This window comes from Ochotona curzoniae, unplaced genomic scaffold, assembly GCF_017591425.1.
Source record: "Ochotona curzoniae isolate NIBS_2020 unplaced genomic scaffold, NIBS_Ocur_1.0 patch356, whole genome shotgun sequence".
NCBI lineage: Eukaryota > Metazoa > Chordata > Mammalia > Lagomorpha > Ochotonidae > Ochotona > Ochotona curzoniae.
In genome coordinates this window covers 1003287-1013288 of record NW_024466924.1, presented here as the reverse complement: position 1 = coordinate 1013288, position 10002 = coordinate 1003287, and the positions used below count along the sequence as shown (strand labels likewise).

Genomic DNA, 10002 nt, shown 5'->3' with positions numbered 1-10002 from the left:
AGGAAATGAATAAGCAGATAGAAGATCTTCCTCTCTGGCTCCCCTCCTCTCTGTATATCTGACTTTCCAATAAAAATAGAAATCTTTATATTAAAAAAAGAGTAAGGCATCACAGGCAAAACCATCATCTTTGCTATGTACCAGACACAGCTGCTGCTTTGCACTTACTGTGGTGCTTGGTTCCCAAGCCTCTATACCTTGAGAACTGCTGAACCAGCAGAGCAGATCAGACCCCAGTAGCCCACTGTGCTGCCGCCTGCCATGGGTCAACCACGGGGATGTCCAACCACCACATCTGTATCTGGTGTCCCTAACTGCTGTGCCCTTGTGTGCCCCAGGAACGACATGGAAACAATGGTAACAGGATATGGATGCTGTACCTCCCCATCCCTGTAAAAAGTGATCATCTAAGGCAAGTAAAATCCAATTTTGATTTTTAACTCTGTATGCAATCTGTGAGACACTTTCAAAGCGTTACCTTGTAATTCTTACTGAATACCTCAGTTTGGCTCACGAGAGTTTTTCCTGTGGACACTTTGAATAAAGTCAGAATGAGAGATTACAGTAATTGCTGATGCATTAAGGTATCACTGTGACAAAGGCTTGTGAGCTGGTTTTGATTTTCAATTTTTTTTTTCTATTTTTGTGAAAGAATCATCTTCAGAAAGCTACTGATGTACTTCTGGCAACATCCAGAATCCAAGGAACCCCTAAATCAGTAGCACAGTCTGAGTCATCAGGGTTTGAAGGCAGGTAGCCTTCCCCAGCAGTGTCCAAGCGATCCTCAACTCCAAACACCCCCGCGCATCTCCACATCACTGGGAGAAAGGACGAGAAGGACTCAGTTACTTCTTGCCTCTCTTCTTGTCCTTGCCTTTGCCTTTGCCTTTTGAGTCTTTGCTGTCATCTTTCTCCTTGAACATCTTGAAGTTACCAATTTGCCTCCGGACCAAAGTGCCGCGCCACCAGGCCTGAAGCTGAAAGACAGGAGGAGTACAGCTTCTAGTGTGCCCTGCCGCCTCCTCCCCGGAAGGGGGCGCTCTGAGAAGCTGACTCCTGTCTGCGAATGGTCTCTGCCTGGGGATGGAAGCAGCCGGGCGTGTAGCCACCACAGCCACCACCCCGCACTTTGGTGTGGGACCCAGAGCTAAAACCAGACACGTGAGAATGCAGGGAAGGAAGCTGGCTTGCCAAACTGTCCTTCCCACTTGGAAACCTGGCCTGCTTGCATGCTACATCCCTGGTGTACATCCTGCCTCCCCATATCCAACAGCTTTTGTTACCAGCTCTCAGATGACCACCCCAGCTTCCTGGCATGGTTTCTGTCCAACAGTATCCTGACAGCTCCCTGGATTCCTCTGTTAGCTACAGCTGCTCTGAATGCAGTACTAGCCACTTCGGCATTGAAGTCCATCCTACAGACCAGAAGCAGATCTGCTAGGGGAAACTGAAGGGGCCTCAGTTGTTTTACCTTCCTGCTTGAAATCGAAGAATTGTGACACCACAGAAGCTTGATAAGTACTTCCTGATGACTCAAAGCTCAGGGTGGGGACCTAGGTGTCCTTGAGGGCCTCTGGTTTGGTTTTGTCCAGCTTAATACACAGCTCCAGCTGGCCACGGCCCACAAGGGCACAGCTCACGCCTGTGTCCAGTCCATCTCAGGGTCCTTGCACCACAGTTTTTGAGGGATCTGTGCACACTTGGTTTCGTTATTTCTAACACCACCTGCTCCCCCCCCCCCCCCGGCCTCCCTGAACCTCCCACACCACCTGCTTGTATCAACTGGGCAGACAGTTGGGGCTGATTTATAAACAAGATCTTCAAGAAGCAGTAAGACACTGAAAAGGAACCGTCTGTCTGCTTTGAAATGGTATTAAAGTTTGGTCCACGGACCTGCGTTTTGCTTCTGCCGCGCACTACCTTGTTCCCTCAATTGACAGCTGTCTTTTTCTCTGTCAACTGTCTGCCCTGAGGATGGTGCTGGCAAACTGCAGCAACAATACAGAGGCAGCCTTCCTCACCGCCCTGCCGGTCCGCCGTGACCTGCTGCGGTGGCTGTGAGGAGCACTGTGCACAGTCGGGCCCTCGGCCGAGGGCAGGGGCACGGAGGGAACCCCAGGTGCCCAGGCTGGTCTGTTACCTTGATGATGCTCTTTAGTTCCAAGTCATCCTGTTCTATCTTCTTCCGAGTCTTCTCCTTCTCTATCCGATCTTCAATGATGACCTGTTCATACTCCCTTATCTGCAAAAAGGACGTTGATTCTGTTTCCAGCATGATCTTGGTTAAACCATGACCCAACCAGTTCTGTGCTTTATGTTTACCATCTTTTGATAAAATTCATAAGATATAAAAAAGGGGTGATTTGAGATGCCCCTTGGGATGCCTGGGCTCAAGTCCCAGCTTCCTACCAGTGGACACTCTGGGAGGCAAACAGGATGGCCCCAGTGCCTGGGCCCCTGCCACCCCCCATGGGAGACCCAGAAGGAGTCTCAAGCTCCAGGCTTCAACCTGATCCAGCCCCAACTGCTACAGGCATCTGGGTAGTAAACCAGCACACAGAAGATCTCTGTCTGCCTTTCAAATTTTAAAAAAATCTTAATTGAAACAGAAATGAAAAAATAATCACATAGTAGTTGCCCCCCAAACTTTTTGTCTGATTCAAACTTAAACTTTAAATGTTTATACACATACAGTGGTTCGCATGCCACCCTGTGGTACACCCCCTGGCAGTACCCACTGCCAGGGCTGCAGTCCTCCTGCTTCCGTTCACCTTCGTTGTTAGCAGCAGGGGATGGCTCAGGCACTTCCATGCAAGATCTCTATGGAGTCCCTGGCTCCTGGCCCAGCTGGGCGCAGCCCTGCCTGTTGAGGGCATGTGAAGACTGAACCAGCAGATGGGAGACTATCTAACTCTCCCATTCAGTCTCTCTTACTCTGCCCCATCTCAAATAAAATGTTTACATTTTATTTTAAAAATATTTAAATTAGGGGCTGGTGCATACTGTATCCGGATAATCCTCTACCTGCAATTGCCAGCATCCCAAATGGGCATCAGTTCATAACCCAGCTGCTCCACTTCTGATTCAGCTCTCTGTTTATGGTCTGGGAAAGCAGAGGAGGATGGCCCAAGGTCCTGGAACCCTGTATCCATGGAGGCTGGGAAGAAGCTCCTGGCTCCTGGCTTCAGATCAGCTTAGCTCCAGCTGTTGCGGCCATTTGGGGAGTAAACCAGTGAATGAAAGACCTCACTCTTTCTGTGAAATCTGCCTTCCAGGCCTGGCAAAATGGCCTAGTGTCTAAATCCTTACCTTGCACATGCCAGGATCCCATACAGGCACCATTTCATGTCCTGGCTGTTCCACTTGCCTTCCAGTTCCCTATATGCGGCCTGGGAAAGCAGTGGAGGATGACCCAAACCTTGGGCTCTGCACCCACGTGGGAGACCCAGAAGGAGCTTCTGGCTTCGTAATGTCTCAGCTCCAGCTGTTGTAGACACTTGGGGAGTAAACCAGCAGACAGAAAATCTTTCTGTCTCTACTTCTCTGTAAATCTACCTTTCCAATAAAAATAAATTTGTTAAAATGATGTGTATATTAACAACCTCAAAATACTGTGATATTGGGCCATTGTGGCTCATCATCTGAGCTTCATATGCCTCTGAAACCCCAGCATCCTGTACAGGCACCAGTTTGAGTCCCAGTTGTTCCACTCATGTGCCTAGAAAAACACAGAGGATGCCATGAATGTTTGGCTCCCTTCCATTCAACATGGTAGACCTGGACAAAGTTTACTCTGATCAAATGGCCACAACAACCAGATCAGGGCCAGCCGGAAGCCAACAGCCAGGAGCTGCTTCCAAGTCTCTTATGTGAGTGAGGGGCCCAAGGACTTCCAAGGACTTGGGTCATCCTCCACTGCTCTCCCATAAGTGGGCCATAAGCAGGGAGCTGGATCAGAAATGTAGCAGCAGGACACAAACTGCTATCCATACGGGGCACGGGTGCTGCAGGCAGAGGCTTAACTACACACAGCACCAGTCCCATATTTGTCTTTTTTTTTTTAAATACCTCCATTTAAGATTTGCACAGAAATCACTCATTCACTCTCCAAACATTTGCACAAGTTGGGATGGGTACACGCCAATGCCAGGAGCCAGGTACTCAATCTAGATCTCCCAGGTGTGTGGCAGGGACCAGGCACTCAGTCATCACCAGTGTCTCCCGATACACAAATTTGGGAAGTTGGGATCCCAATAGAGGATACAAGCATTTGGGGCAGTGTCCTAACTACCATCCCTAATGCCTTCTTGAGGTTTAATTTTTTTTTTCAGATTTCTTTATTTTTTATTGGAAAGATATACAGAGAGGAGAAGGAGAGACAGAGAGAAAGATCTTTCGTCCACTAATTGATTCCCCAAGCGGCCACAACAGCAGGAGCTGAGTCAATCTGAAGCCAGGACCCTCTTCCAGGTCTCCCATGTGGGTGCAGCGTCCCAAGGCTTTGGGCTGTCCTACACTGCATTCCCAGGCCACAGGCAGGGAGCTGGACTAGAATGGGGCCACTGAGGTTAGAACCGGTGCCCATATGGGATCCTGGTGTGTTCAAGATGAGGACTTCAGCTGCTAGGCTACCACACCAGGCTCCAGAGGTTTAACTTTTTTTTTAACAGATTTATTTATTTTTATTGGAAAGTCAGATATACAGAGAGGAAGATGTTCTGTCCGATGATTTACTCTACAAGCAGCCGCAACTGCTGGAGCTGAGCCAATCCAAAGCCAGGAACCTCTTCCAGGTCTCCCATGCAGGTGCAGAGTCCCAAAGCTTTGGGCTGTCCTCAACTGCTTTCCCAGGCCACAAGCAGGGAGCTGGATGAGAAGTGGAGCAGCATGGACATGAACTGGTGCCCACATGGGATCCCAGCATGTGCAAGGCAAGGACCTTACCCACTGCACTATTGCACTGGGCCCCCGAGGTTTAACTTTTAATTCCACTTTTACACAAAGTGTTTGAGGCTCCTGCATGTATAAATATCAGCTGTTTTTCCAAAGACATTTGGAGAGTTGGCAGGGTCTCCTTGGGACCCTGCACTCACATGGGAGACCGGGAAGAACTTCTGGCTCCTGGTTTCGGATCAGCGCAGCTCCAGCCATTGCGGTCACTTGGGGAGTGAATCATCGGACCAAAGATCTTCCTCTCTGCCTCTTCTCCTCTCTGTTTATCTGACTTTGCAATAAAAAAAAAAAAAGGTATGTCTTTTTTTTTTTTTCATTGGAAAGGCAGATATACAGAGAGGAGAGACAGAGAGGAAGATCTTCCGTCCGATGATTCACTCCCCAAGTGAGCGCAACGGGCCGATACTATGCCGATCCGAAGCCAGGAGCCTCTTCTGGGTCTCCCACACGGGTGCAGGGTCCCAAAGCTTTGGGCCGTCCTCGACTGCTTTCCCAGGCCACAGGCAGGGAGCTGGAAGGGAAGCAGGGCTGCCGGGATTAGAACCGGCGCCCATATGGGATCCCGGGCGTGCAAGGCGAGGACTTTAACCACTTGCGCCACCGCGCCGGGCCCAAAAGGTATGTCTTTTAAAAAAGAAAGAAAGAAAACCTACAGAAACCATGAACTGAGAATGGTGCCGACCTCGGGGAGCTGTGAGGGCAAGGTGAGTAGCCAGGTCAAAGGAAGTCCTGTTTAAGGAACGGCGGCCTCTGTGTCCCTGTGGTCATCACCCTCACCTGAAGGGAATCCACTGCTTTCCAGACATCCAGCTAGCATCACTCAGCAGCCGAGTACCTGACTGCTTCCTTACCAGCTTTGCAAGTTCTTGAAGGTGCGCCAAGTCACTGGCCTTTGCAGCTTTGAGGGCGTTTAGTTCATTCTGCTTCATTTCTGTGTCTTTATCAAATTTCTCCATCCAGAACTCTAGCTTCTCCTCCAGTTTCTAGTGGAGAACATTCAAACATGTCAGCAGGCAAAACAGTCCCTGCTGCAGCATTCCACCCACATTAACTGACAAGAACAAGCAAAACCTATCTTGTGGTGTGCAATCAGTGGTCAGTCCTCTGCAGGGGCGCTGGCGAGCCGACGGGATGGGCCAGGACAGAGGCTTAGGGGTGTCGGGGGGTGGTGACTAAAGGGGTGTATGCACAGTAACATTCAACCCACATACAATGTCTGCATCTCACCATCAATATGTGACTCAATTTTAAAATAGGGGGAGGAAGGACTTGCAGGTGTCAGCATAAGGGAAGTTACAGGGAACAGAAAAGAAATAAAAGGTAGACAGGAAATTCTGATGGATAAGGAGCAGCATCACGATATCAGTGTGGCACAGTTAAAGCACTGCTTGTGAAGCCAGCACCCCGTACTGGAGCACCAGTCCAAGCCCTGCTGTGCTGCTTCGGGTCCAGCTCCCTGGTGACGCGCCTGGGAAGGCAGCAAAAGATGGCCCAAGTGGCTGGGTCCCTGCCACCCGTGTGGGAGACCTGGCTGGAGTTCCAGACTTCAGACTTGAGCTTGGTCCAGCCCCAGCTGATGCAGCCATTTGAGAAGTGAACCAGCAGATGAAAAATCTTTCTAACTTTACCTTTCAAATAAACAAATAAATCTCAATCTCTCTTTTTTCTAAAAAAAAAAAAAAAAAGGGAACAAACAAATGAAAAATCACAATCAGGCCCAGCGTGGGAGCCTAGTGATTAAAGTCATCGCCTTGCATGCAGAGATCCCATATGGACACTGGTTAATATCCTGGCAGCTCCACTTCCCATCCAGCTCCCTGCTTGTGGCCTGGGAAAGCAGTCGAGGATGGCCCAAAGCTTTGGTACCCTGCACCCACATCGGATACCTGGAGGAGGATCCAGGCTCCTGGCTTCGGATCGGCGCAATACCGGCCGTTGCGCTCACTTGGGGAGTGAATCACTGGATGGAAGATCCTCCTCTCTGTCTCTCCTCCTCTCTGTATATCTGCCTTGCTAGTAAAAATAAATATATATATTTTTAAATCACAATAAAGGTGAAGCGTTCTAGTTGGTTCAAGCTGCTGTCTGCAAACACTACAGCCTGGGGCCTGACGAGCAGCAGACATTCACTTGTCAGGGTTCTGGAGGCTGGGAGGTTTCATGGTCAGTGAGGGCCACTGCAGAAACTGCTGCCTCTTGTCCTGGCAGAACGAGCAAGTCACCTCCCTGGGATCTCTGGCAAGCGTGCTGCCCTGCCCCCAGGAAGGCACCACCCTCACTCCTGAGTCACTTCTTACACTGCCACTTTCCAGTTAGCTAAAACCACCAGAGCAAGAAGGTGGATTTGGCAACTAAGTATCTGGTAAAATAGCATGTAGACCAAAAATATTCACATGGGACAAAAAAAAAAAAAAAACTGATAGGGATGCAAGTTAACTTATTAAGAAGATATCACAGCGGGTAGGGATTGGGGGCTAAGCCACAGCCTGCGATGCCAGCATCCCTTATCGGAGCGCCAGTTCGAGCCCGAATTGTTCTGCTTCCGTACCAGCTCCCTGCTCGTGCACCTGAGGACACCACGGATGGCCCAAGTCCTTCAGTCCCTGCCACCAGGTGGAAGACCAGGATGGAGGTCCTGGCGCCTGGCTTGTAACCCAGACCTGGCTGATGCGGTGATAGGGAGTGATACAGCGGATGCAAGGGCCCTCCTGAATCTCCCTTTCTGTCATTCGGCCTCCCTGGGCACGTGAGCAGGACGAGGATCGGAAGCAGGCACCTGGGACTCTGGTCCTCACACAGTGCACCACAACACCAGCCCTCAACTTTTATCTATTATCTATTGGGAAATTACAAGAAAAATGATAAGCAATTACAAAAAAATATAAGAGATTATAAGCAAAATGATACACAAGAAGTTGGACATATTCAAAATTATCATAAGACAATTGTGTTCTCAGAAATCTGCAGCTTCCTGCTAATGCCAACCCTGGGAGGCAGCTACTGATGGCTCAAGTGGCTGGGTTACTGTACACACATGGTGACGGACGGAAACCCCCGCTAGTCACCTCACCCTTGCCTAGCCCTGGCCATTGGCAGGGATTTGAGGACTGAGCCAGAGGATGAGAGTCAGTCAGTCTCTCTCTCTCTCTCTCTCCTGCCTCACAAATAAATAAAAGTCATTTCTATTTTGAAAATTTCATTTATTTGAAAAGCAGAGTTAAAGATTTTCCACCTCCTGGTTCATATTTCAAATGGCTGCAACAGTGCTCACAACAGCGAGGGGATGACCATCCTAAAGTTAAGAGCCTGGAACTCCATGTGGATCATCCGTACGGGTGGCAGGGGCCCAAGGACGAGCCCATCTTCCACTGCTTTCGCAGGTGCATTACCAGGGAGCCACTGGGAGCAAGGTAGCCAGGACTTGAGCTGCTGCCCATATGGTATGCCAGTGTCTCAGGTGGCAGGCTAACCCTCTGTACCTGCAATGTCAGCTCAGGAAGTACACTTTTAAGTGGTTCTTTAAAAGGGAATAACTACACGTTTTAAACCACAAGTCATTTGGAAAGGATGCGAAAGCTAAGAATATATATCAAAACCTGTGACAGATAAACAGCATTTGGAAAATTCAGTTTACATGCCTTTACTAGAAAAATAATGAAAGTGGGAAATAAACAAAACAACAAATATTAGCAACACAAACTCAAAGAGAAAGTACAGTAAAATGATGCAAAGCAAAAGCCAGGGCAGAAAAGGAACACAATCAGCTTTGCTCAATAAAAGCTAATATTGTCTTCTGTAAAGAAGGGGAAACAGTCAAGACTGAGAAATTTTAATAAGAGAGAAAGAACACAGAATTCCGAAACATGATCTAACCACAGAAAAAATCTTGTAATTTAAAAATTGTAAGAAGATAAAGTGTAAACTTCATTCTGTAACTTCAAAATCAGTGTACGGATGAAATGGATGATTGGGAAGATAAAAGTTAACAGAAAAGACTCAGAAAATGTTTGAAAAAATGAAGAGATTATAATTTTTAAAAATTGACAAAGTAGCCAGTCATCTATACTTCTAGAAAAGATTAGAGTGCGTACTGTGGCACTGTGGGTTAAGCTGCCACTTGTGATAGTCCACCTCACACCAGAACACTAGTTCAGATGCTGGCTACTCCATCCAACCCAGCCTTCTGCTTGTGCACTTGGGAAGGCAGCAGAAGATGACCCAAGTACTTGGGTACCTGCCACTCAGGTGGGGAGACCAGGATGGGGCTCCTGGTTCCTGCCTTTGGCCTGGTGCAACTCCAAGTGCTATAGGCTTTGGGGAATGAACCAGGGCATAGAAGATCTTTCTGTCTCTCCCTCTCTATCACTGCCTTTTATACACAAAGACACCTAGGGGGCCTTGCACGGTGGCCTAGTGGCTAAAATCCTCACCTTGAACACATCAGAATCCCATATGGGCGCCGGTTCTAATCCCGGCTGTCCTTCTCCCCATCCAGCTCCCTGCTTGTGGCCTGGGAAAACAGTCGAGGATGGGCCAAAGCTTTGGGACCCAGCATTCGTGTGGGAGACGTGAAAGCTCCAGCCATTGCGGCCACTTGGGAAGTGAACCATGAGACAGAAGATCTTCCTCTCTGTCTCTCCTCCTCTCTGTATATCTGCCTTTTCAATAAAAATAAATAAATCTTTATTTTAAAAAAAAGAATTAAAGAGGACTCAGTACCAGAAAATGGATGTATTTTACTCTGTTAACATATTAGAAGGAAAAAAGCATGTTATGTCAATAGGTGAAAAAAAGTCATAAAATTTGAGAACTTGTTTTAAAGATACAATAATTTTCAGTAAGACTAAAAGGAAACGTCCTTAAGTTGATAGAGCTTGTATACCAAGAACTACAGGGAAAACCTCACACACAGTTGATGATACAAGAAAAAAGTCCCCATTTGTGCCAGTTATTAATGTACTGCCCCTGAGTTTCAGATTAATCCTTCACTGCCTTTGCTGTGAACCTCTTTCCTAACTGGCAAAATGTTAACCTCTGTCAGGAGAGGGC

At 48.2% G+C, this 10002-nt stretch overlaps 1 protein-coding gene across 2 annotated transcripts in view; it reads right to left on the bottom strand.

Moving 5' to 3' along the window:
* Positions 1-617: 617 nt before the first annotated feature.
* LOC121167273 (dynein regulatory complex protein 9-like) overlaps positions 618-10002 on the bottom strand; it is a 33112-nt gene continuing 23727 nt past the window's right edge. For both annotated transcript variants that reach the window (XM_040996712.1, XM_040996711.1), the window contains exons 9-11: positions 5805-5936; positions 2141-2242; positions 618-977 (exon numbers count right to left, since the gene is read on the bottom strand). In XM_040996712.1, coding sequence (XP_040852646.1) covers positions 846-977; positions 2141-2242; positions 5805-5936 — 366 coding nt within the window. In that variant the 3' untranslated portion in view covers positions 618-845. The remainder of the gene's footprint in view (positions 978-2140; positions 2243-5804; positions 5937-10002) is intronic.